The 27,830-nt window shown below is 48.3% G+C and overlaps 1 protein-coding gene across 1 annotated transcript in view; it reads left to right on the forward strand.

The window, feature by feature from the left end:
* The window catches only part of LOC133218299 (junctophilin-3-like), a 51,514-nt gene extending 24,462 nt beyond the window's left edge, over nt 1-27,052 (forward strand). Inside the window, exons 2-4 of the mRNA XM_061364618.1 lie at nt 2,989-3,113; nt 8,210-9,129; nt 25,678-27,052. Of these exons, the coding sequence (XP_061220602.1) occupies nt 2,989-3,113; nt 8,210-9,129; nt 25,678-25,758 (1,126 nt within the window). The 3' untranslated portion in view covers nt 25,759-27,052. The remainder of the gene's footprint in view (nt 1-2,988; nt 3,114-8,209; nt 9,130-25,677) is intronic.
* Nucleotides 27,053-27,830: the final 778 nt, after the last annotated feature.

The raw sequence follows: 27,830 nt of genomic DNA on the forward strand, positions 1-27,830 counted from the left end.
GGCTCATGGTCACCCTGTCGTCCACCAGGACCCCCAGGTCCCTCTCCCCTACACTGCTCTCTAACAGGTCGTTCCCCAACCTATACTGGAACCTGGGGTTGTTCCTGCCCAGATGCAGGACTCTACACTTTCCCTTGTTATATTTCATCAAGTTATTCCCCGCCCAACTCTCCAGCCTGTCCAGGTCTCGCTGGATGGCAGCACAGCCTTCTGGCGTGTCGGCCACCCCTCCCAGCTTAGTGTCATCAGCAAACTTGCTGATAGTACACTCAATTCCCTCATCTAAATCATTGATGAATATATTAAATAATACTGGTCCCAGTACCGACCCTTGAGGCACTCCACTAGATACAGGCCTCCAACTAGACTCCGCCCCATAGACTACAACTCTCTGGCTTCTCTCCTTCAGCCAGTTCACAGTCCACCTCACTACCCGATCATCCAGACCACACTTCCTCAATTTAGCTGCGAGGATGCTGTGGGAGACTGTATCAAACGCTTTGCTGAAGTCAAGGTAGACCACATCCACCGCTCTGCCATCATCCATCCACCGTGTTATTTCCTCATAAAAGGCTATGAGATTGGTCAAGCATGACTTCCCCTTGATGAAGCCATGTTGACTGCTCCTCCTAACCCTCTTATCCTTGATATGCCTTAGGATGGCACCAAGGATAAGGTGTTCCATCACTTTCCCAGGAATGGAGGTGAGGCTGACCGGTCTATAGTTACCCGGGTCCTCCTTCTTGCCCATTTTGAAGACAGGAGTGACATTTGCTTTCCTCCAGTCCTCAGGCACCTCTCCCGTTTCCCGAGACTTGGTAAAGATGATGGAGAGCGGTCTAGCAATGACTTCCGCCAGTTCCCTCAGCACCCGCGGGTGCATCCCATCTGGACCCATGGATTTATGGATGTCCAGATTGCTCAACTGGTCTTTAACCCATTCCTCATTGACTAAGGCAGACCGCTCCGTTGACCTATCCTCATCCGAGGTCTCAGCGGTACAGGGCTCTTCAGGACTGCCTCCGGCAGAGTAGACAGAGACAAAGAAGGCATTCAGTAACTCTGCCATCTCTGTATCTTCTGTCACCAGGGCACCCGTCCCGTTCATCAGCGGGCCTACATTGCCTCTGGTGTTAGTTTTACCTGCCATGTATTTGAAAAAGCTCTTTCTGCTGTCCTTGACCCCTCTCGCCAGCTTTAATTCCAAGGAGGCCTTAGTCATCCTAGCAGCTTTCCTACATCCTCTAGCAGCAGCCTTATATTCTTCCCAAGTGGCCAGCCCTTCCTTCCATGACCTGTAAACTCTCCTCTTCCACTTCAGCATACCCAGCAATTCCCTATTTAGCCACGCAGGTCTCCTGACCCTCTTCCTTGACTTCCTACGTGTCGGGATGCTCTGATCTTGAGCTCGGAAAAAGCAGTCCTTGAACGTCAACCAACTATCTTGGGCCCCTTTACCTTCAAGCAGCCTAGCCCATGGGATTTCCCCTAGCAATTGCTTGAAGAGGCCAAAGTTTGCCCTGCTAAAGTCCAGGGTTGCAATTCTACTTGCTATTCTACTGGTCCTACCACACAAGATCCTGAATTCCACCATCTCGTGGTCGCTGCAACCAAGGCAGCCCTCAACCTTCACTCCTTCAACCAGACCCTCCTTGTTAGTGAGGATGAGATCCAGCAGTGCACCTCTCCTGGTTGGCTCATCCACCATTTGCATGAGGAAGTTATCATCCATACACTGGAGGAACCTCCTTGACTGCGGCTGGGTTGCTGAGTAGTCCTTCCAGCAAACATCGGGGAAGTTAAAATCCCCCACGATGATTTGTTAGAGAAAAAAAACCTTGTCAGCACTTGAAAACAAGTGACAGGTCAACTCCGGGAGCAGGGACCAGACGCCTTGCCCAGGCTCAAGGAGGTGACAGCAAACAGGCGTGAGCACACGTAGCTCCATATACCTGGCATGTGCTGCATGATGCAGTGGTAGGCACATTACTTGCCCTATTTTCCATTTATAGGAGCTTGTTAGAAATGGCACTCCTCTCCCAGCAGATGTCGAAAAACTTGAGGGAATTCAGAGAGTGGCAGAAAAAAAATAAAAATTAAAGGAGTTGGAGAGTTTGATTTTGGAGGGAAAAGAAATCAACAAAGCTATTTATAATGCTGCCTGCACAAGGGTGGGTAGGAAAGGGTATTTTTTTTAAGTACTTTGACAGCTCAGCTAAGGGGAAGGGGCAAACCAGCCTCCAAAGGATGTTCACAGGAGCACTGTAGAGGGGCTGGATAAGAGAGTGTAGATCTTGAGTGATGAAATACCATCCATCATGAGTATCAGATAATGGGTGAGTACAGGGAACAGTCACTTGTCTAGGTGAAAAACAATGCCTTGATAACAGAATCACAGAATCATTAGGGTTAGAAGGAACCTCTGGAGATCATCCAGTCCTCTGCCAAGCTGTTTTAAGGGGTGGTGGAGGTGGTACTGATGGCAAGACCCTGCTCCTACCTCTGCTCTTGGTGACAAACCCTGCTTGTATTTACATCCATCATTTTATTCAGAACATGGTGGTGGGGGTGGAAATCTTTGCTTTTACATCCAAAACCAAATGCGTTTGGTTAAAACAAAAAACCCACCATGTTTAAATTCAGGTCTTCAGGCCCAGAGGCTACAGATGTCTTCCAGGCTGAGGTCCCCACAGAGGGATGCATGATGAAGGGCACCAGCCTGCTTCAAGGTGATGCATACCCAGGGAAACAAATCAACCTGCCCCTATTTCCAAACCACCTGGGTGATTTGCAGACTGAGAAGCGGCTCATGAACATGTTGATGTAACATTACCTGTTCCCCAGGAAGCCCCAGCTATCAGCAGCGGCTCCTCCATCACAGGGCATCAGAGCAAAGGGGTTTCATGGAGGGACTTTGTGTTTCTCTATGCCTTGATCTGCAGAGGGAAGCTGCCTAATGTGGTCTTCATCTCTCTGGTTGCCTTGCAGGACCTCTCACTCCAGAGCCAAGGCAGAGGCAGCTGTGACGGCGGCACAGAAAGCTCAGGAGGAAGCACGGATCGCCAGGATCACTGCCAAAGAGTTTTCACCTTCCTTCCAGCACAGGGAAAATGGTCAGTGCGTGTTGTCATGCCAGCCAGCCCCACGGATGTGGCTTTTGCCCTGTGCCACTCTCTACCCTGCTTAGCCATGCAGAGACCCCAAACCCCCAGAAATGAGCCCTACATGGAGGCTCCATCTGTGCTTGCAGCTCCTGGCCCTCACTTGGACTCTTGGGGTGGGAAACTGCCTCAAAACACCAGTTTTCAAAGGTATTAACACAAGGCTTTCAATATTCAGCACTTCCACCCTGTGCAGTACTGTGGTTACAGGGATCTCCTCTTTTCACACCAGTTTTTTTTAATTCATAGTCTTTGACGATTGCACAGAAAAAAACCCAGCAAGAGATATGAAAGCAAAATTCAAAGACAAGTGATCCCAGAGGCAGTCACTGATTTTACCCCCATGGCTTTTATGGCTCCTGATTTCCTATGTATTGGTAGCTAATCCATCACTTCAGCATGCAAATCAATTGCAAAGGTGTTGGGGAAATGTGTGTTTGAGGTTTGCCTGGTGGCTCTTCCTTCCATCCATCATCTTCGACATCTCTGGCTGGTTTGTCTTAATTTTTGCTCATTGACAAGAAGCTCAGGCTCAGCAAACGCTCAGGGAGGAGGAAGCCAAAGCAAAGCCAAAGCAAAGCCATGGTCAGGCAGGGGTCTGCAGCCTGTGAGTGAACGGGGTGGATTCACCCCATGAAGGCTGTGACTATCTGGGAGCGAGAGGGGCTGCTGCGAGTGGGAATGGAAAGCTCCAAGTCCTCCCAGAAATAATTGACATAGAATTTAATATAGTAATTAATCTATGTGAATGGTTTTATTCAGAAGTTTTGTGCACTGAACCCTCATTAGGAGGTTTCTATCATTATTTTCTCCCCCTTCCAGCTTTCTAACTGATGATTACTCATTCGGTTTAATTGATTGAGGGCCTACTACTGGTGACTCATGTTGGTGCCGTTTCCTGAGGCCGGGGAAAAGGGCCCATTGCGTCTTTTGGACCCATCAGCCCATGCCCAAGTCCTCAACTCACTGTGGAGGTTGGGGGGGGGATGTGTCTGGGGGCATCCCATGGCTCAGCAGTAATGAGCCAGACAAGGTTTAAGGTCTGGCTCCATCCAGGAACCTGCCTGAGATGGGGTGGTGGGTGTTGAAAACCCTCCTTCAGGACATGGCCACATGCAGATGGGCATTTCAGGGGCTCAAGCATCCCCCCCGTACAGGATGCAGAGCCCTACACAGCTCTGTGCTCTCTGGAAGAAGGTGCAGCTCTGTTCAAACACCCCTTGGCCCTTGGCATTTCTCCTCCTGCAGAGGTCCAATTTTGTATATCAAGATCTGAGGTATTTCACAGGGCTGTACAGTCTCAGGGTCTTCTTCAGCCCTGAGGTATTCCTCATCTCCATTTCCTTTTGCCAAGAGACTTTGCTGGTTTTAAATCACCTCTTGAAAAGATATTTTTAGGCAATACATTTTTTACTAGCTTCTAGACCAGGATATGGTGCTTGACTTATGTTGGGGCTTGTGTTTCTGGTGTTCATGTCTGGGTGGGCTGTGTGTGAGTGAAGAGGGGGGGAAGGAGTTTCCCCTTAGAGCACATTAAAAAACAAACACCATCCAAGATGTGTTGGGAAACCTGGGAGTGCCCATAGACCAAGTCAGGCAGATAATAGCTGTGAGAAGCTGCACCACTCCACAGACCCCATAACCTCAGGCTGGGAGGAGCTGCAGCAGGGATGGGGTGAGCTGACACCACGCTGCATGTCCTTTCAGGGGCTATACATGCCCACCTTGCACAGTGCTGCAGGCACTGCCTGCCATCCCCTTTTCACAGCAGCATGGGTGTTGGATGTGTCCACCTCACAAGGTTTTGTGGGTTCTATGTGCCACTCACCTTCACAGCATCGCAGGGCATTTGATGCCCACCTCATCATCAGGCCAGCAGGCATCCTGGCCCAAATCATCCTTGCCCAAATCATCCTTGGAGCACAGCCCCTATTTAAACAGACACAGACTCCAGACCTGTGGGCACTGGCTCCAGCAACCCCAGACATGCCACAGCAGTGCTGCAAGGCTTTTACCTGCAAAAGCCAAAAATATCCCTGTTCAGTAACGTGCATCACCCTCTCCCCTGTGGTTTTCCATCTCTGCTGCAGGGATCTTCCACATACCCATTATGCTTGCTGTGGTTGTGCCTCCCTGGTCCTGGCTCTGCCGAATGACCCTGGTTGCAGCTGCCAGTGGGGTCAGCTGCTGCTGGTGGAGTGACTCCTCCAAGGTGACAACAGCATGTTGGTGGCAGAGACAGGAGCTCAGCACTGCTCCCCAGTCCCATATGTGGGTCCTCAGGGGCATGTGCTTGGCTTTGATGATGCTGTGGCCATGCGTGGCTACCTCAGTCCTGCTGGAAATCCAAATTTGGTGCTCTGTATCCTCCTTCGTGCTCTCACAACCGTTCTTCCAGGAACATCACATGCTCCATGACTAATTTTAGCTCAGAATAATTGTTGCACATCGTCGGGTATCAAAAGCTGGCAAAATGGCACCATGCGTCTGTTGAGTTCCTCTGCAAGGAAATGCCTGCATCACTGTGGGGCTCTGGGGCTGGAGCGGCAGCCATGTCCCAGAATTGCTGCCCCTGCTCCTCCCTGAGCTACAGCCAGGGGCTGCAGAACTCAGGGAATTAACCTATGGGGAAGCAGAAGAAAACCTGCTCCGCTCATTGCAGGTCTGGCTGGGGAAGATTTAGGACGTGATGGTGCATAATAACATGGTCTCTGATGTGGGTCTCCAGGAGGATGCTAAAGCATCATTGGGCTTACCTGCCACTGTCATGGGGCTCGGGAAACATGGAAAGATTGGGATCAGTAAGAAGGCACAGGAGCAGTGGGTGCAGTGAGGCTGTGGCTGGTTGTGCTGTTGGAGATCAGCTTTGGGGTCAGTGGAGCTTGAGGGAAGCTTTCAAGTGCTTTCAACTCCAGCAAGAGCCCTGGAGAACTGAAATGGGGAAGATCAGTTAAAGCCCGAGACAAACAGGGACACCCTAAGTCTTGAGTGTGTCTGTTTTGGTAGGTGGCTTTGCACCTTTCTCATATGAAAACATTTATTCCTTCCCTGACTCAGTTTCCCATCTATGATACTAGAGGGTGGCTGAAACAGGAATGTCTGAAAAACAGCCAAAAAAACAAGTCTGTATTTATGCCGAGACAGTTATTCTGCTTGAAGAAAGAGGGGGTGAACTCCACCTTTCTCCTTCACGACAATTTCCCACTAGTACAAGTATTGCTTGGGGGCCCCAGATAGAACTCAGGAGTTTCAGTCTCCCACAAACAGGAACACGGGGAACAAACTAAGACTGAAATATGAGTATTGTCCCAAAACACAAACTTTTCTGTAGAAAATAATAAGACAAAAGACAGTCATTAAGAGATAATTTCCCATCGAGAAATTGCTTCAGTAGGAAATTTCCAAGCAGCCTTGTTACTATTTACCTCCCGTGTGAGTGCTTGCATGGGGACTTCCATCCCCACACTCCCGGCAGTCCCTGTATGTATCCAGATCACAGTGTGGTGGGACACGAGGGCAGCTGCAGGCAAAGGAATGTCCCAGCAGCAGCAGCAGCACCCCAAAAACATGCAAGAGATAAAATTACTCAGGAAGACTGTAGAGAGTAGAACAGGAGCTTCTGAGCATTTACTTTTAAACCATGATAAGAAATTGAGTTATTTCTTTTTGAGACTCATTTCTTGTCTAGCCATAGCAGTTGCAATTAGATGCATTTCAGGGGCATTAGGCAGTTAATATATTTATCAAATTATTCACATAATCTAGCATGTCTTTAGATGGAACAACTATTCCTTGAGAGGGTAAAATGAGAATTAACACTATTAGCTTGTACCCCCTTGAAACACTTTGGTATTTCATCAATGATAAGTTGCAGCTTTTGTTAATTGTCCAGAGAAGCAATGTGTTTTTTTGTCAGGTGGTCACCTTCAGCAGAAGACACTCTCCAAGTCCCTGTAGCCAGGGAGACACTGTCTGGAGTGTGCTCTGGGCTCAAAGGGGATGAACTGTATTCAGCACAGTGAAATAAGGATGAGGGTGTATATTGTACTCACATAGACCTGAATGTGCTACCTTGTTCCTGCCTGAACATGTGAGGCATGGTTACCCGTGTGCTATCCATCACATCCAGCAAAGAGGTCTGTGTGGGAAAATGTCCATGTCTGGGGCAGGAAAGCTGTTCAATATATGGTTTGGGGGGGGAGGGGGGGGGGGGAGTTCTTAATGGGAGGCTTGCACATCTGCCCAGATGAGACCATCTTCCTGTGAAAACTTTGAGGTGAGATTCTTTACCTCTCAGCCACAAAGCCAATGCATTTCCTGTCCAGGGAGAGGTGTGAAGGCTGTGGGCTGTGGGGTGATCCCAGTAGCGCCTAGAACACACAAGCATGAACCATGTGTTCATCTCAGATTTCCCTTCTCATGCTTGCAGATTGGGAGCTGATGGAAAAAGGTGGTCTCCAAAAATCATCTTAACACCCTTAGCAGGGTTAGAGTGACTGCATGCCATGTAGCAGTCTGTGCTGATACAGCACAGGCTGCTTTCAAGTGGGGCTGCAAGCTGCCCATCCCTGCAACCTCCCAGGGAAAGCAGGGCTGTAGGCAGAGAACAGGTTAGGGCACAGGGCTGCCAGCAGCTCTGAATTGTAAGCAACTTCCCCACCTTGCTGAGGCTGTGGTCCTTCACGCATGTCCCCAAGCAAGCGGGGTGCCTACTGGCAGCAGGGGTGGCGAGAATGATTCTGTCTTGGCAATGCCGGCAGCTGATGCCGAACTATTTCCCATGCTGCAGAGCACCATGCTGCTCTGCAGATGCTGGGGGTGATAGCAGGTTTGGTGCAAAACCAACAATGACTTTTCTCTTGGTCTAGTAGAAGAAGCTGTTTATTGTGCTACACTGCTTTTGTCCCGATCTTGCCCCACGGTTCCCCTGCCATCCAACACTCTCAGCCCTATTCTTTGACATGAAAAACCTTGTGGGTGCCCACAGAATAGAAATAATCCTCTTGCATTTCTCCCTCTCTCTTTTCACTTAATGACTACACAAAAAGGGCTCGAATGCCAGAGACCGAAGCACCAGAACTCGAGCGATGAAATTGAGGTCCTCTCCACCGGGACACCTCTCCAACAAGAGAGCCCTGAGTTGTACCGCAAAGGGACTACCCCGTCCGACCTGACTCCAGATGACAGCCCACTGCAGAGCTTCCCTGCCAGTCCCTCCTCCACACCACCCCTGGGTCCTTCCTGCGGGAACAAGAGCTCTCAGTTCTCAAGGCAGATCTCAAGGGATGAAGAGAGGGGTGGGGAGATCCAGATGTTGCTGGAGGGACGTGGTGGGGATTACTTACGACCCAACAGCTGGAGCGAAGAGAAGGTCAGTGGGACTCGTGGCATGAGAAGCGTGACACTGCACAGCGGTCATCTGGGGTCAGCCTCCATCCCTGAAGGGTACAGAGGTCGGAGTGGAGGGCACAAGCATTCGGCCTCCAACCACAAGCAAAGAGAGAGGTGGACAGATTCCCCAGCCACACTTTCATGGACTTCCCACCCCAGGTCCCACAACCACAGCTCAGGGAGCTCCAGACTGCTTGAGCTAGACGAGGAGAAGGTGAGCAATTATGAGATGGAGATGAAGCCCCTCATGAGGATGGATTCTTATATGCAAGAAATTCATACCCAAAAAAGACACTATAGCAAAGGGGGACCCTGCAGGAGCATGGCTGATGACCACCATGGGGAAGACCGGGGCTATGGGGTTCAGAGACTGAGGGCTAAGTCCCAGAACAAAGAGAATTTCAGGCCAGCTTCCTCTGCCGAGCCCACGGTGCAGAAACTGGAAAACCTGAGATTCGGGGACAAAGCTGAACCTCGACTATTAAGGTGGGACTTAACCTTCTCACCTCCACAGAAATCTTTACCTGTTGCACTAGAATCTGAAGAAGACAACGGGGATGCTCTCAAATCCAGTACAGTAAGTAGGTGAAATTGTGTATTGACATCTGTCTGAGAAGCTCAGTGCAGAGCTGTTGTGATGGTGCAGTGGTGCAGAAAGGGAGGTTGCTCTGCCAGCAGAGCTGGCCTCCCAGTTATCATGGGTTTGTGTCTTGAATCCCCGCTCCTCCCTTCTCCATCCTGCATAATTTCATGTGCTGGGAGGGTTTCTCTGCAGAATGTCTTGATGGGAGCAGCAGTTTTTCACTGGAGGATGTGAGTAGCAAGTTTGAGTTTGTTTTGCAACCTAGCCCTGGGGCCAGCAATAAGAATACATGATTACTGGGATTTTGAGCATTCACCTGGTGGAAAAGCTGCAGGAGTAGGAAAGGTGTTGGTGATGCTGCTTTGTGGTTCAGTTATGGCAACAGAACTTCATGCTGGCCCAAGAGTGTGGCATGACCTTGTTGCAACATCAGCGCTTAAATCCTGGTAGCTGGGCACTGCATGAGCCTACAGAGCCTCTCGGTTGCTCTGCTGCTATGTGATGGCACCAACTGCTGAAGTAGTGGCTTTGTTACCATGTTGTACCGGAGGCCTGACCCGGGTGGAGGAGGAAACCATGGTCACAGAGCAGGGGACGTTGCCAAGTGGTTGTGTTCCTGAGTCAACCACTGCTCGGGTTTCTTGTACTGATCTCCATGATGCTCAGGGGTTTTGGTGTGTGGATGTGAGCCAGGAACAGGTACAAGCCCCTCAATGGGGGGATGCAATGCAAAAGGGTCTTGGCAAACTGTAGACAAGAGGATGCAATTTGGGAAGGACACCTAGGAAGGGAAAGCAATGGGCAAGTACAGAAAGGGTAGTGGGTTATTGGAGCTCTGCAGATCAGTGGTAGAGTATATTACAGCCATCTATCAACTATACTATCTACATCTATACTCACTCATGGCTTGACTTCGCGAACGAAGATTTGGGAAGGGCATTTACCCACGCTTACTACAGGCGCGCTGATGACTAAGAAGGCCAATGTGGGATAGGCAAATCCGGCTACAAAAAGCACAGCAGAAGGTCTCCTTGGGTGGAACAGGTGGGACACGATTCTTCCTGTGTTGTCTTTTCTCCTCGAGACTAGTTCTTCGTGAGCACTCAAAGGAGTCAGCGGCATTATGTATGGTGTGCCTCCAAGTCTCCCGATTGGAGGCCAAGGTGGACCATTGATGGTAGTCAATATGGCCAAGGCTAAGGCATTGTTTCAGGGAGTCCTTGTATCTCTTCTTTGGGGCACCTCTCTTGCGACTACCGGTGGCAAGTTCACCGTAAAACACGATCTTGGGGAGGCGGTGATCCTTCATTCTAGAGACGTGCCCTGCCCAGCGCAGCTGCAGTTTCAGCAATGTGGCCTCGATGCTGGTGACCCCTGCCTGTTCGAGGACAGTGACATTAGACACATAGTCAGTCCAATGGATGTTTAGAATTGTACGGAGGCAGCGCTGATGAAAGCGTTCCAGGAGTCGCAGGTGATGACGGTAGATGACCCATGATTCAGACCCATATAAAAGAGTAGACAATACAATGGCTCTGTAGACACTGATCTTTGTACTTTTCTTCAGGTGTTTATTGCACCAGACTCTTTTATGGAGTTTTCCAAAGGCTGTATATGCCTTTGCTATTCTGTTGTCTATCTCTTTGTCGATCGTGGCATCCGAGGAAATGATGCTTCCCAGATAGCTGAACTGCTGAACTGTCTTAAGCTCTGACTCGCCGATGGTAATATGGGGATGGCGATAATCTTCTTGGGGTGCAGGTTGGTAGAGAACTACTGTCTTCTTCAAGCTGACTTCCAGCCCAAAAACCTCAGCCGCCTCCGCAAAGCAAGATGTTAAACGCTGCAGAGCTGCTTCTGTGTGGGCGACAAGGGCGGCATCATCAGCAAAGAGCAGTTCACGGACAAGATGGTTTAGGGTCTTAGTGTGGGCCTTCAGTCGCCTTAGATTGAATAGGCTACCATCGGTACGATATCGAATATAAATGCCGTCTTGTTCGTCGAGGTCTGCTGTAGCCCTTTGGAGCATCATGCTGAAGAAGATTGTGAATAAGGTCGGTGCGAGAACGCAACCTTGTTTCACACCATTGGTTATTGGGAAAGGCTCAGAGAGTGCATCACCATACCTGACTTGGCCTTGCTGATCCTCATGTAACAGAATAATCATTTTCAGGAACTTGGGGGGACAACCTAATCGTTCTAAGATCAGCCACAAGCCTTTCCTGCTCACAGTGTCAAAGGCTTTGGTGAGGTCAACGAAAGTTACGTATAACCCCTTATTCTGTTCTCTACACTTTTCTTGCAATTGTCTGAGAACAAATACCATGTCTGTGGTACTTCTATTAGCCCTGAAACCACACTGACTTTCAGGTAGAAGTTCTTCTGCGATAGCAGGTACTAGTCTGTTCAATAGTATTCTTGCAAGAATTTTTCCAGCAATGGAGAGCAGAGTTATACCACGGTAGTTTGAGCAGTCTGACTTGGCACCTTTTTTCTTATACAGAGTGACGATGACTGCGTCACGAAAGTCTGACGGTATTTTGCCTTGTTCCCAACAGCACACAACTAGCTCATGAAATTTAGCGTGGAGTGCTTGGCCTCCATGCTTCCATATTTCAGGTGGGACTCCGTCAACCCCAGCTGCCTTGCCAGTTTTCACCTGCTGTATGGCCTTAAGAGTCTCTCCCATGGTAGGGGCTAAATCCAATTCGTTTTTCACCGGATGTTGCAGAATGTGCTGGATTCCTTCACCTTGGACTACACGATTAGCACTAAAGAGGGTTTGAAAATGTTCAGACCAACGATTCAGGATGGAGATTTTATCTGTAAGAAGCGTTTGGCCATCTGCACCAAGTAAGGGGCTTTGAACCTGGAATGTGGGTCCATACACTGCCTTCAGAGCCTCATAGAATCCTCTGTGGTCACCCAAATCTGCACATAGTTGAGTCTTTTCTGCTAGGTTGACCCACCACTTGTTCTGGATGTCTCTAAGTTTCTGTTGGAGTTTGCTACATGCAAGACGAAAGGCTGCTTTTCTTACATGGCAGAGTGGCTGAGTGAGGTGTGCTTGATGAGCAGATCTCTTTTTTGTCAGCAATTCCTGGACCTCCTGGTTGCTATCGTCAAACCAGTCTTTGTTTTTCTTTGAGGAGAACCCAATGGATTCTACGGAGGACTGCAGGATGCTGTTTTTGATATGTTGCCAAAGCGCTTCAGGAGAAGAATCTATAAGTTGGTCTTCAAGCATCTATACTATCTATATACTATACTGTCACTCTACTGTGAAGAACACAAGCAGGGGCATAGCTTGTGTGGCTCTTCATTTCGGGAGAGGCAAGGTCATGTTGGGTGTTACCAACTGGCTGCTGGAGGTACTCAGGCTAGGGAAGAGGAGACAACGATCTTCAAACACATAAAGCAGCTGCTTGCAAAGTGGGAGGGAACAATCCATTCTCAATGAACAGAATTAATGGGCTTACATTCAAGCGTTAGTGGTAGGGGTTACCCATTAGCCATTACGAGTGAGTTGAGGGATGTACTACATTGCATGGGGAGGCTGTGGTGGCAGGGAGGGAGAAGGTGGTCTAAGACCTGGTTGGACATCTGTAGCTGTTATACCTTGGTCAGAGCTAAACCTGCCTTGGGAAAAGGCTGAGATGTGTGATTTTCAGATCCTCTCCAGCCCTGTTTTCTGATGATTCCTGGACTTACATTGAGAGCAGCTTCCTCACTTGTTCTCCCCATTGGTTTGTTATTGCTAAGGGAGGTTATGGGAGTCTGAGGGGAGCATTGGAGAAGCCACCACCAGTCCAAACTGCCCCTTGTTGAGTCAGTGCCCAACACAGGAGGGATCCTGTGCTTCTGGATGTCCCACAGCCCAGGCCAGACCTACACAGGCAAAAGGAAAAATCTGTAACTCTCAGGTGGTGGCGCATCAGACTCTGGCAGAAGAAAGGAACTAAATCTCCCTGTCAGAGCAGCAGAAGATGATGCTTCATTGTTTGGAAGACAGGGATCATGAAACTGAAATTACATTTGTCAGTCATGATGAAAGTTTGGGCTAGAAAGCATCATGGTCTGTAATGCATGATCACCATTGCCATCCCTACAGCATCCCTGCTCCTCCAGCTGCTGGCAGAGCAAAGATACAGACAAGGGATGAGAGAGAACAGGTGGGATAGAGGAGGGAGTGGGGACATCTGCAGCCTGCGAGCAGCCAGGATGCATCATGGCTTGACTTCGCGAACGATGATTTGGGAAGGGCTTTTACCCACGCTTACTACAAGCGCGCTGATGACTAAGAAGGCCAATGTGGGATAGGCAAATCCGTCTACAAAAAGCACAGCAGAAGGTCTCCTTGGGTGGAACAGGTGGGACACGATTCTTCCTGCGTTGTCTTTTCTCCTCGAGACTAATTCTTTGTGAGCACTCAAAGGAGTCAGCGGCATTATGTATGGTGTGCCTCCAAGTCTCCCGATTGGAGGCCAAGGTGGACCACTGATGGTAGTCAATATGGCCAAGGCTAAGATATTGTTTCAGGGAGTCCTTATATCTCTTCTTTGGGGCACCTCTCTTGCGACTACCGGTGGCAAGTTCACCATAAAACACGATCTTGGGGAGGCGGTGATCCTTCATTCTAGAGACAGGATGCAGAAAGGACTAAACTACAGATCTGCCACAGTTTCCCTGCCATGGCTGTGGATAAATCCCACGCACACACAGCCACCACCCTGTAGCTTTCCAGCTTCCTATTCATCTTGCAAGCTTCGGCGCAGGCTCGAAAGCACTCACACAGCATTAAAGAAGAGCTGAACACAGTGTGTTTGTTGGTGGACTGCACTGTAGGACTCATCTTGCCAGTCCAGAAAAAAACATTGCTCCAAGAGAAGCCAGTCCAGAGCACACACCACTGAGCAAACCAGCAGGTGCTGAGGCCAGACCGGGCTGTTCTTCCCTGCTAGAGCAGATGCCTGTGAGAAAAGACAGGCAGCATTAGGAGCCTGACAGTCTTTCAGAGGGGAAAAGCAGCAGCAGTAATTGCACAGATATCAACCCTGTTGAAGTCTGTGGGACTCACAGGTGGTCCAGCACCTCTTATAACATGACCTTGTGCGGCAGCAGGGAACTGGGAAAGACAAGGGTCCCAAAAGAGGGATGAAACCACCATTTCTCCTTGCTGAGAGCCACACATTCCTCAGGGAGATCACTGGCATGAGCAGTCCTGGTGTCTCTCCCCAGGCAGACCCCAGCCTGCACACTGGAGCCATCAAACATAAACCTCCCACCTGGGGAGGAGGGCTTGAGCTGGAGGTAAATAGCCACTAATGCAACATAACATTAATGTTTCTTTCAAGTGAATCCCAGGCACTAACAAAGGGGCACAACCTGCATGGAAAAGCACACAGAAAAGCCATTAGGATGCACATCATACTTTTAAAGTTCTGTAGCTGTAAAGCAGCATGTTCAGTTTTCTCACATTCATAACTGAGGGTGGAACAGATGGTGAAGGTTTAGGAGGAACCTAATATAATACAGAGGTAGGTATAATATGTGGATTTAAATAACCTACAATGCCAGCAAGAATTTGTTCTAGCAAGAGTTGTACTGTGCTAGCAGGGTTTTGTTCCAGTGGCCTGGCAGAGAGGGGTGGTTGGGCAGGAGTAGGGGATGGAGGTGTAGGAGAGGAATGGGAAGTGCAGTGATTTGTGTTCCAACCTCTTGCCCAATGGCATAACCTTGCCTGTACCCAGCAGGTCCTCAAAGCGTTTCATACTCCAGTGAGCATAGTGAGTCCCTGAGAAAGAGGAGGGGAAGGCTAAGGGGAAAGATTCATACCACAGATCCTACATCCACCTCTCTGGTTGCACACTCAGTGACACAGGGCACTCAGATGCTTAGTCCTGCAGAAAAAAACCTCACTGCAACCTCACGCTCCAGGTCTTAAGGCTCCCCAAGTTCCCCAAATCCCTATCTCTCATGCTATCCTGAGACACCCCTCCTCTTTGGACTGCCAGCAGCTTGCCTCCAGCCCGCAGCTCGCCTCCAGCCCACAGCTCCCGGGAAAGGCTGGCTGTGCGTACGCATGTGCGTGCACATGTGTGTGCCCACGCTGTTTCAGCTTGCATAACAGCCTGCTTCCCTGTGATCCACAGCACTGCCATCTGTGAAGCTGTTCCCTGGAAAGGGCATTTTTCATCTCCCAGACAGCTGCACTGTTTCAGAAAGGTGCTGCCAATGAACGGGAAGGATGCTTTTAGCTGAGTAGGGCTATTTTTGCCCTACCTGGAACATCGCTGCACAGAGCTGAGGTCAACCTCACAGCTTAAGCTTGTTTTAAAAATAATATGCCAAAATACAGCACTACACATGCCATCAGTGAGGCTGGTGGGCTGGCTCTGTGTTGGAGTGCCAGCTCCTGCTCTGAGAGCAAGTACACCTCTGGCAGGGCTCATGGGAGTGGGGTGGGGATGCAGGTCTTGCAAAAATGAAGTCTTAAAATTATCACTGGTCTTGATTTCTATCTTAGAAACAAGGCTGGATGGGCTGTAGAGTCCCTTGGAGTCCAACCTCTTTCAGTGTGTGCCCCGGTGGGGATGCAGACCTCTGTAGAGGAGTCAGACGTATAGATTGCTATATGAGCTATGGAAACATTGTTCTTAGTAATTTTTCACCAGTCCCATTAAAAAATGTTCCCAGAACCCCCCTTCATTGGGGTTGCACTTCAGTAATTGAAAATTGATATTATAGAGGTCATTTCGTGAGGCCAGCACTCAATAACATTGATGAAATTCTGCACTGGTGTTAGCTGTCAGGGGACTTAGGGGTTTCAGGGTCATCAAGCTCACACTACAGTCATACAAGTGCTCTAAAATTACATTTAAAGCCACCTGATCTTTCTGTGTCTCTGTGTGCCCTGACCCCTGAACGCATAGAACAAACTCACATCAATTGTCATTGTTTGGGCAGATGAAAACGGAAACTGACATGCCAGGAAGTGTTGGTGTTGTCAGATTAGGGACTTTATAGGAACATCACCATCCTCTCTGGTCTTAAAGGCCCACGAGGCGCAAAGATCAAGCCTGTGCCTGAATGCTTCAGAGGTTCCTAGAGCCTTTGAGAAGATCTAAAACATCAAAAGAAAAGAGGAATTGCTGAGACACTGGAAAAGGAAAGAGACTTTCTAAAATGCCAGCAACCCTTTTATCTGTCAGCACAAAACGCATCACATTTTTAGGGTTGGGGAAAAAAAACACGGAAGAATACATCTCCTTTTCCACAGGTACTGAACATCTGCAGCTTTTAAAAGGGAAAAGAAGTGGTTTAGGTACAGAGGTCCTCCACGTGTTTGCAAGAAGGGACAGTGTTCAGGCACAAACGGAGAATGATTAATCCACTGTCCTCATTTAGCAGTAGCAAACATGGACAGACTTAGATGAAGACTTCTAGGGACATGTTGTGGCCTCACTAAAGGCACCCTGGAGATGTGAGTAGGCTTGAGACTTGGCCCTTTAAAATCACCCTGTCTCATATAATTAAGAAAGCCCAATGGTAGGGCAGTAGCCAAAAAAACACACCACAGCCACCCCTGACATTTTCTTCCATCGTCACATGCTGTCGGATAAAATCTCCATGCTCTCGGCCTTTTGCCAACGGTACTGCCTCTTACTGAAAACAAACCAGAGCAAAGAGTTGCAGCAAATGGGACCTCAGAGAGACCCCCTTGCCACCTCCAGGTACCCACTGGGGAGGCAAGGAGGGATTCCAGCAGCTGCAGCATCTTCCTTGCTTGCTTACTGCGCGAGGGGCATATTTTCCATCAAGATATTCTGAGAAGGTTCTGCTATCACTGGAGAAAGTGAGGAGGAGGCAGTCAATCTGCAGCCAGTACAGCCTCTGCTGGAGCACACTGTGCAACCAGGGCTAGGGCCAAGTCATCAGACTCAGCCTGGGCTTTGGTGGAGCAAGGTGGGGGAGATGTCACCTCCTTGATGATGTGGGTGATGGATGCTTCCTTATCCAGCAGCTATGGGATTATTCTTGAAGGGTCTGACCTCGAGGTGGAGTGTTTTCTTCAGAAAAGTTAGTTAACCCTAAAGAGTATTGTCGTGGCCCTTCAGGGTAACTGCCCCCAGTTTATATACTGGGCATGACATACTGTGGTGTGGAATACCTCCTTGGCTAGTTTGGGTCAGGTGTTCTCTCTCTGCTTCCTCCTGGCTTCCCCTCCTCCCTGGCAGAGCACGAGACTCACAAAGTCCTTGGTCAGAGTAAACATTACTTAGCAGTAACTAAAAACATCGGTGTGTTATCAGCGTTGTTCCCAGGCTGAAAGTCAGAAACACAGCACTGCACCAGCTACTAAGAAGGAGAAAAATGACTGCTACTGCTTAACCCAGGACAAGTATAAAATGAGATAAAAGAACCAGCTGGCTGTTCCCTCTGTCCTGAACGGGCACCCACTGTTTGAATTGTGAAGCTTCACCTGCATCTCAGACCAGGCTCGATGCCATGCACAGGGATTCTCCATCTATCTGCCTTTGGACCAGTCTGCTGGGAAAGCATCCTGAGGATGTTTTTGTGGTTAGCCTCCTTGGCACAAAACCCTGTGCCTTATCTCTGTGGTCCTCTTGCCTGTTTTTTAAATAAATAATGGAATCATAGAATCACAGAATGGTTTGGGTTGGAAAGGACCTTAAGGTCATTTAGTTCCAACCCTTCTGCCATGGGCAGGGAGGCCTCACACTAGACCAGGTTGCTCCAAGCCCTGTCCAACCTGGCCTTGAAAACTGCCAGGGATGGGGCAGCTACAGTTTCCTTGGGCAAAAATAATTGGGAACTGTTCTTCCTCTAATCTCTTTCATGTACAGACATCACAGGCATTACCAGTAACAACATGAGGTAAATTATGTTCAGAGAGAAACGCGATGTTTAGCTTGACAGGGTCCTTTTAAAACCCTTTTACTCATTTTAGGGTTTTGAGCCCAACTCCACATCTTCTAGCTTTGGGGAAGTTGATGTTGAATGTGAGTTTTTGACTTCAGGAGAACCAAAACCCTTAAAAACTCATGTACATGTACAGCTCCAAACATAGATCTTGCTCCTGACCACGCAGGCACCTGTAACGTGAGGACTGAACCAGGGGTGATAAAACAATTCATTAAAAGACACCAGCTTGGGATAAACACTCACTTTTACTTTAGCCACTTCTTTTCTGCAGGTTTTATTTTGCCTCAATAGCACACTGGTATCAAGTGCCCGTTCCTCTTACACGGGCGCATTCAGCATCTCCTGGACTCCCTTCCTCGAGTCATGGGAGATGCTGTAATATGCTGGGGAAAGCAAAGTGAATCCCTTATGTTTCTTTTGCTAAATGATTTTTAACTGTTTCACGGCAGCTTGTTCCTGCCAATTGTGACAAATCAGCACAACTGTCACAGAGCTGCTAAGTTTTCAGCACTTTCTGCAGTGCTGAGGCTGGAAAACAATGCGTATATATTTTTTGCTGATCCAAGTCCTTAGTAATTACACTTAAAGGATCCCAGAGGAATTCCTAGGTAACCTGCACTATGGTTTCCATGGCAGAGAGGCAGAGCTTGTTCCTGAGACAACAGATAATGAATGTTTAAATTAATTATGCTGCAATTGTATTTGTAAGCCAGCCGTCCCTGTATTCCCAGTAAGACTTGAGTCTTACTGCTTTAACACAACAGTTAAAGCAGTCTTACTGCTTTAACACAACAGTTAAAGGATAAAAAAACAAGACAGAGGGTCAGGAATGATGGTGCTCAGATGCAGCCACCACTGGAGCTGCAGAGTGCCAGAAACCAAAGACTGGAAGAAACCTTCACTCATTGCTTTTACAGTTCCAATTGCTGTTATTACGTCTGTGCCGTAACAAGGATTTATTTACATTTTAGTGTTTAGGGTTTGGGTCTGTGTTCCAGCTCTCTAAACTTTGGAGGAAAACTTGAAAGTCCTTGAAGGCTATCCCTGCTGATACAAACGTATCCTTTCAGCTACCTGACACTGGTGTATCATCACTGGGCCCATCCTTGGCAGATGTTTTTCTCCTCCTATGAAGGACTCCAGGGACCTTTTATAAAAAAGAAAAAGAAAAAAAAACCCAGCCCCAGAGCTGCCTCATTTTGCTGATGAAATTCGCTATCATCCAGTATGCTGGGTGATGCTTCAGCACACCAGAACTTGATTTAATTTTTCCTTTCCTGGAGCCAGGCTGGTAACCACACTGAGTGGAATTCGTCTCACAGCACTTGGCCTACAGACAGCCTAGATGGTTACCACAGACTAGATGTCTAACATTTAGACAGCTGAAATTGTGTGAGAGGATGCTGCCAACTGGCATCTGTTTCTCAGTGAAGCGGGTTCTGGACTTGCGGACACAGTGCAGGGAGGTAGCACGGTGTTCCGCAGTGGAGCCCCGTCTCCCGAATGACAGACAGGGTGGTTTAAACAAATCTCTGCAGTTCCTGACAGCCTGCTTTAGCACTACTATTTCAGGGCTAAAAAGAGATAAAAAATCAAAGCTTTGCAGGCTGCTTGCTGTCTTTGACACACAAACACCAGGCTCAGAAAACCAGCTTGACCTCTGTCTTTCTAGCACCTCAGAACCTGAGATACCGCTGGGCTCGGGGCATTCTTCGGGCTTCTCTAAGTCTCAAGGAGGCCAAAGATGAGGTGAAGCACCACTGAACTACTAAAGTGACATGCAAAATTGCAAATCAACAGCTACAGCTCTTCTTGCTACGTGTGGATGGCACACGTTATAGAGCTGGCATGTAGCATGGTGAGTTGTAAAAGCTGCTAGTTCTAAAATACTGTCTGTAGTTGCAGTAAAAGGGAGTTCACTGACTTATTGCAAGGCTGTGCTCAGCAAAATATCTCTTCTGAAGCACAAACCCAGACGTGATTCATCTTATGCTTGGGCACTGAGCAGGAGTCGCTACTTAGAAACAGATGACACATGTCCCAGGAAATTCTTGCCATCAAAGAGGAGAAGGGCAAGTGTTTGCTCTGGGCAGAGGTTAAGGCACAAAGACCTTACAAGTTAGAAATAAGCCAGCCAGAAGCATTTAGAAGTGTAGCAAGATTCATAATTGGAGCTAAAATGGAAGCTTCAAAGTCACAAAGCTGCTTATCCACCAGCTGCCACAGGCAGGACTCCAGCCCCTGCCAAGATTACTGTGGGGATCTGTTACAGACCGCCTGATCAAGAGGAATCTGCAGATGAAGCACTCTATAGGCAGATAGGAAAAGCCTCATGCTCACAGGCCCTCGTTCTCATGGGTGACTTCAACCACTCTGACATCTGTTGGAATGACGGTACGGCCCGGCACAAGCAATCCAGGAGGTTCCTCGATTGTGTGGAAGACACATTCCTTCTGCAAGTAATAGAGGAACCGACAAGGAGAGGTGCCATGCTTGACCTTGTGCTCACCAACAGGGAGGGGCTCGTTGGAAATGTGGCACTCCAGGGCAGCCTTGGATGCAGTGACCACAAGATGGTTGAATTTGAGATCCTTAGGACGGTGAGAAAAGCGTGCAGCAAGCTCACTGCCCTAGACTTCAAAAGAGCAACTCTGGCCTCTTCAGGAGCCTGCTTAGTAAGGTTCCATGGGATATAGCCCTAGAGGGCAGGGGGGCTCAAGACTCTTGGTTGGTCTTCAAGGATCACCTGCTACAAGCTCAGGACTGTTGCATCCAAACCAGAAGGAAGTGCAGCAGGAGGGCCAGGAGACCACCTTGGATGGATAAGGAGCTCCTGAGGAAAGTTCAAATGAAAAAAGAGTTTTATAGAAAGTGGAAGCAAGGACAGGCAGCCTGGGAAGAGTACAGGGATGTTGTCCGGGAAGCTAGGGACCAGGTTAGAAAAGCTAAGGCCCAGTTAGAATTAAACTTGGCTAAGGATATTAAGGATAACAGGAAGGGATTCTACAGGTACATAGCAAATAAAAAACAGATTAGGGAGAACGTAGGCCCCCTCAGGAAGCTCTCGGGTGAACTAGCTACACAGGATTTGGAGAAGGCTGAGGTTCTGAATGACTTCTTTGCCTCGGTCTTCTCTAGCAAAGGCTCTGACCGCACCACCCAAGTCTTGGAAGGCAGACGCAGGGACTGTGAGAATGAAGACCTTGGGCCCACTGTAGGAGAGGAATTGGTTCGAGACCATCTTAAAAATCTGAACGTGCACAAGTCCATGGGTCCTGATGAAATCCATCCGCGGGTCCTGAAGGAGCTGGCAAATGAAGTTGCTAAGCCGCTGGCCATCATATTTGAAAAATCATGGCAGTCAGGTGAAGTTCCCAACGACTGGAAAAAGGGGAATATAACCCCCATTTTCAAGAAGGGGAAAATGGATGACCCGGGCAATTACAGACCAGTCAGTCTCACCTCTGTGCCTGGCAAAATCTTGGAGCAGATTCTCTTGGAAGGCATGCTAAGGCACATGAAAATCAACAAGGTGCTTGGTGACAGCCAGCATGGCTTCACTAAGGGGAAATCCTGTCTGACCAATTTGGTGGCCTTCTCTGATGGGCCTACAGAACTGATGGACAGCAGTGGAGCAGTTGATGTCATCTACCTGGGTTTGTGTAAAGCACTCGACACTGTCCCACACGACATCCTTGTCTCTAAATTGGAGAGACATCAATTTGATGAATGGAGCACTTGGTGGATAAAGAACTGGCTGGATGGCTGCACACAAAGAGTTGTGGTCAATGGCTCAATGTCCGGCTGGAGACCTGTAACGAGTGGTGTCCCTCAGGGATCAGTGTTGGGACCGGTCTTGTTTAACATCTTCGTCACTGACATGGACAGTGGGATTGAGTGCGCCCTCAGCAAGTTTGCCGATGACACCAAGCTGTGTGGTTCGGTTGATACGCTGGAGAGAAGGAATGCCATCCAGAGGGACCTTGACACGCTTGTGAGGTGGGCTGATGCCAACCTCATGAAGTTTAACCATGCCAAGTGCAAGGTCCTACACCTGGGATGGAGCAATCCCAGACACAGCTACAGGCTGGGCAGAGAAGAGATTCAGAGCAGCCCTGTGGAGAACCAATTGGGGGTGCTGGTCGATGAGAAAATGAACATGAGCCAGCAGTGTGCGCTTGCAGCCCAGAAAGCCAACTGTATCCTGGTCTGCATCAAAAGGAGTGTGACCAGCAGGTCGAAGGAGGTGATCCTGCCCCTTTATTCTGCTCTCGTGAGACCTCACTTGGAGTACTGTGTGCAGTTCTGGTGTCCTCAACATAAAAAGGACATGGATCTGTTGGAACAAGTCCAGAGGAGGGCCATGAGAATGATCAGGGGACTGGAGCTCCTGCCATATGAAGATCGGCTGAGAAAGTTGGGGCTGTTGAGCCTGGAGAAGAGAAGGCTGTGTGGAGACCTCATAGCAGCCTTCCAGTATCTGAAGGGGGCATATAGGGATGCTGGGGATGGACTCTTCATTAGGGACTGTAGTGATAAGACAAGGGGTAATGGGTTAAAACTTAAACAGGTGACGTTTAGATTGGATATAAGGAGGAAATTCTTTCCTGTTAGGGTGGTGAGGCACTGGAATAGGTTGCCCAAGGAGGTTGTGAATGCTCCATCCCTGGCAGTGTTCAAGGCCAGGTTGGACGAGGCCTTAGGTAATATGTTTTAGAGAGAGGCGTCCCTGCCCATGGCGGGGGGGGGGGGGGGTTGGAACTTGATGATCTTAAGGTCCTTTCCCACCCTAACCATTCTATGATTCTATGATTCTAAGATATGCTGGGTGGAGCAGCCGTACCTGCAATTTTTGAGTGGAGAGTCCTTGTTGGAGTTACTGCAGGGAAGAGGGGGTTAAAAAGAGTTAACTAAAAACGAAGCAGAATGTGTAGGTTGTCAGACAGCTGGATTTGAGCTATTCAGTTTGCAGAGACCACTCTCCTCCCTCGTCATCCTACTTTTGGGATGCTTTTTCTGGCAAATATGGAAGACCCCACATATACAATGGCAAAGCAAGCATTTTCTCCTGCCCCTGCATTGAACAGGGTGTGTGAAATGTAAATAGGTGATGGCTGAATCAGGGAGCTGAGCAAAACATCTGTCCACAGGAATCCAGTTGCTGCTGATGCAGGCAGGTATGTGTGTGTTGACTTTCCCCGTTTTGCTAGATGAGGGCACAACTTCGATGTACTGGTGTATAAACGAAGGACATTTTCCCTCCCTGGACACCATCCCATCATCATCCTCTGAAGACAAGTACCAAAGGTTTGTGATCTCGGTCAGCCCAACAGATCCATCCCAAAGCGTCCGTGTCTGTGCGGGCAAAGCTCAAACACCAGGGAATTATGAGGTAGCTGGTCCTGCGCTATGCCTTTTGTTAGCCTCCAGATTATCTGGGGGGCTGGTATACAACTTCCTTCACGGTATAGAAGCAGTCCAGTGGCCTGAGCAGAGCAGGGGCAGAAATGGTCTCTGCTGCTTTGGCAGGGGACGTCAGACAAGGCTAATGCCATCACATGGGAGAGCAGTTAAGTACTCCCATGGCTGCAAGGTGGAAGGAACCAAATGCATTTTGTGCCTCTGTGGTGCCCTGCCAACAGAAACAATAACAGTGATAATCACCTGCAATCTGCTATTATATTAACAAGAGGTAAAAAATCGTAAAACCCAATAATCTTCTGAAATGAATCTAATCTTCCCCCCCCCCGTAAATAACACACTGCATCGCAGTGCTTGGCAGTGGCAAGGCTGGGAGGGAGGGAAGGTTCTGGTATTGAAAGGTTTGGTGTGGCACAGGCAGAGGGATTTGCTGGATACCTGCCTGCCAGGTGAGGCTCTCTGCAATCCCTCCATTTGGTTGGCTTCCTTTAACCCTGTTGCTAAACTACAAATATGCCTTTCTAGCAAGCTCCAGCATCCTCACTCCCACCCAATCCCAAATGCAAACTGAATCAGCCTGCTCAGAAAAGAAACCATCTCTGGCTATAAAGGAGCTTTTTTTTCCCTTCCCCCCCCCCATATCTCTACAGAGTGGTACTTGGTTAGAAAGGGCGTCCACCCTGCCCCCTGCCAACCCAACAGCCACAGGAACTTTGTTAGGACAGGAGCGTGGAGAAAAGCATTTATACCGTACCAGGTGATGAAAACTGGCACAGCTCTGTTACAGCAAGAATAGGTGAGGATACTAACTACTCTGAGAAATAGCTACCACCTCACCTGCACAAGCGCTTGTTCACCCTGATGCAAGCTACGTTAACACTTCAGGACAGCAAGTGTTTTATGGCAGGGACAAGGGGGCAGGGTGGATGTTTTTCTGACCAGCGTTCTGCAGAACGATGCGTTGGAGGGTTGTCTGCAGTGGTCTTTTCTGTCATTCCTGGGTCCAACAGTCACACACTCATCATTCCCAACACAAGTTGTCAGGGCTGCCTTTAGGCTCAGTGAAAGGTAACAGATGCTCCTGGGGTTCACTTCAAGCCAGCCTATGGCGGGCATCTGACATGGGCCAGCTGTGGTGTAGGTTGCTGCAAAGGTTTCCACATAGTCCTCAGGAGCTTAATTTGGTCCATATAAACCTCAGGAAAGTTTATTAGAGCTTTCCCAAAATGCTGGCTTAACATAGACCACCGTATGCCAGCCTGACTTTTGCCATTATCAGAATACCTGTACAAGCAATCATGTTTATTGGGAAATGTCCTCTGGAGACTCCTCCAAACCATCCCCAAACAACTATATGATCCAATATAACAGTTTATTTTTTTTTCATTGGCCACTAATTGAGTTTAGTTATTCTTTTAAGGCCAAATTTCTGATCTGCATAACAAGAGGGCGCCCATAAGCAACTGCTGTCTTAATCAATGGATTCAGTGAGTCTACATCCAGGTGTTTGCTTGGCAGATGTTGAGTCTGGAGCTCACATTAGGACTTAGATCCCATTTGCGTTAATGTATGACAGTAAACAGAGTCTGGCCCCAGACTTGCAGGTATACATGTCTATTGAGGCAAATGGATGGAAATTAATTGTTGAAGTGGCTCAGAAAAGCAGGAGTCCAACAGGTTTGCTGTCACTCAGGGATAAGAGGGACAGAGTTGCCAGGGAAGCTTCAGGCCCCAAGAATGCCTTGGTCAGTGTGGGGAGGGAGCAAAGGGGCTGCTGGCAGAGCCTGGTTCCTTTCTGGTGAACCAGCATAGGGATTTTGTCTGCCTTTGCATAAATGGAGGCTGCCTTAGGAGGATGCTTTGCTTGGATGAAAGAGCTAGGAGTAGCCTATTTATTGTCCCAGGGACAGGGGCAATGGATCTGGCTTTAGTCCCTGCTTCCACTATTTGCCCACCTCCAAGGAGGACATCTTTATTCACACCTTCCTCATGGAAAAATTCAGCAAGGGTTCCAAGCACTGTGGAATCATTTGCTTGAGGGTGTAAATGGGCCATTTAGGGTCTGCCTGCCCTGCAGTATCCTGGGCCCAGCACAGCTCCCAACCCTGCTCCAAGGCAGCCTTAGACACACTTTCAACACACCTTCTAACTCCTCTCCTTCTCTTTCTCTTCCAGGGCTCAGCTCCCATCCTGGTAGTCATGGTGATCTTACTAAATATTGGAGTCGCCATTTTGTTTATTAACTTTTTCATCTAATTCAAGACTACTTTGTTCGCAAAAATAAGTTACATGTATGAACGGGGGGGAAAAACCCAAACAACAAGAAAAAGGGAAAAAACATAAGTCGAACTGTTCTACAACAATTTCCAAGTCTTTTCACAGAAGAACAACAAACGATCGAGTCTCACTCACAGTTTGCCTTTTTTCCTGGGTAATGTTTTTTGGATTTTAGCCAAAATTCTTTACTTGCATAACACTATTCTGCGTGACATGGCAAAATGCTATCAACACTCTGCTCCCGCAGCATGGGTAAGGATGAGAAGGAATCTCAACAAAATAAAACCGCATTTCCCTTCCCCTCACCCTGTAAAAATATCTTCAGAACAACAGCAATGAAACCCAAAGTGGAGACTAAATGAGGGGACCATGGGGAGATTTTGTTTGATGTATGGGTCCTGGGATAGTCCAGGCTGAGCTTCCCAGGGAAGTCCACAGCATCTTTAATGATAAATGGGAGAGAAAAGCAAAATCAGGCTTTTCTTCCTTCTCCCGTCGCAAATGGAGAAGCATTGCTCTAAGGGGGAAAAACACAGGGAAGGCATGAACCCTGCCTGGATGGGAAAGATGAGAGAAGGGCAACAGGCCCTATTTTATTACTTGTTTTTTTATTTTTAAAACAAAGCAGCAATTGGAGCTTTGTTAACTTTCTTGGGGTGAAATGGGGGTGTGGGAGTGGGGAATAGGGAACACAAGGTGTAAGCAGCAGCCCCGCTACCCTCCTGCCTTCGCTCCTCCTCCCCAGGCTGCTCCCCGCCATGGCAGGGCTGGAAAACCACCCACTGCTACTTTCAATTCACAGCAAATTTCTAATAGATAAAAATATCTACCCGGATTCCCCCCAAAAAAACGTGGAGGCACCTTCAGCAACACAAATTGAGTAGCTGCTGCTCATTGTGCCGTGCTCACCACCGTGTGAGGCGCAGCATTAACACGAGCATCCCATCCCAAACACATGCGTGAACAGAGATGCCAGGGAGCAGACTGGTGGGGAGGGACTGGGGAGAGAGGGCTCGATTCTGATCCACTTTGGATAACAATAAAACACAATAAAGCAAAATAAGGTAAAACTGTTCTTCAAAGGTATCTGGAGAGGAGCACTGGAGCATGTCCCAAAGACGGCGAGGGTTGTTGGGTTTGTCTCTTACATCTTGCTGTGGACTGTTTCAGACATCATGCTTGGGCTCTGAGCATGTAGTATTTTGTACTTTGTAATGGAGGATGTATATTCCAGCTTCCAAAGTGTCCCTGTAAAAAACAAACAAACAAACAAAAACACCAAACAAAAAAAAAAAAAAAAAAAGGAAAGAAAACCAGGGAAAAAATCAGGAAACGTCAGCAAGAGATAGAGAAAACATAAAAAAAATATATAAAAAAGATTAAAAAAACACAAAAAAACCCAAAAAACTAAATGTCATTGGCAATGGCAGCCTCTAAGGATGCATTCTTTTTTTTCGTTTTCTATGTCACTTAATTTGTTTCTTTATGCCATCTTTGTAATATGCCTGCCTTGATTTTCTCCCCTCCCCTGTCCCCAGTGATAATATGAATACTCATCCCTGTTCTGAGCTGTCACGGTCCCCATCACACAAGTGCATTCTTAGCTCAATCGCTTGGAAGTGGCCTACAGCCCCTCGCTTCTCAAAAATGACTGTACTGGTTCCTCGTCTTTTCCTACCATGGAGATTGTCTTTGCCAGTGATCCACCACCACCAGGTACAGTTCAAATGGCTTCATTTGGGATTTGGTACATCCAGGGACCAAATTCCACCCTCAGTTCAACCAATTGCACCGTTCAGCAGGAGAAGGGGTGTGAGCATGGCAGCAACCCGAGGGTGGGATGAATCCCTTCCACAGGTATATTTGGAGGAAGGAAGGAGGGAACAAATCCTCCTCGACATTACACATACAGAATTGTTTGGTACAGCCCTGACTTGCGGACTCAGCTTTGCTTCGCTTCTGTTTTAGATGTTTCTCTGCTACCTTTTCAGCAGATTTCTTATTACGCTGCGCTGGATTGCTATATTTTTAACCAGAAATAAACTGAGGAT

This window comes from Neopsephotus bourkii, unplaced genomic scaffold (assembly GCF_033783945.1).
Source record: "Neopsephotus bourkii isolate Nb327-2 ecotype Australia unplaced genomic scaffold, CSIRO-AGI_Nbou_v1 NB_1236, whole genome shotgun sequence".
Taxonomy (NCBI): Eukaryota; Metazoa; Chordata; class Aves; order Psittaciformes; family Psittacidae; genus Neopsephotus; species Neopsephotus bourkii.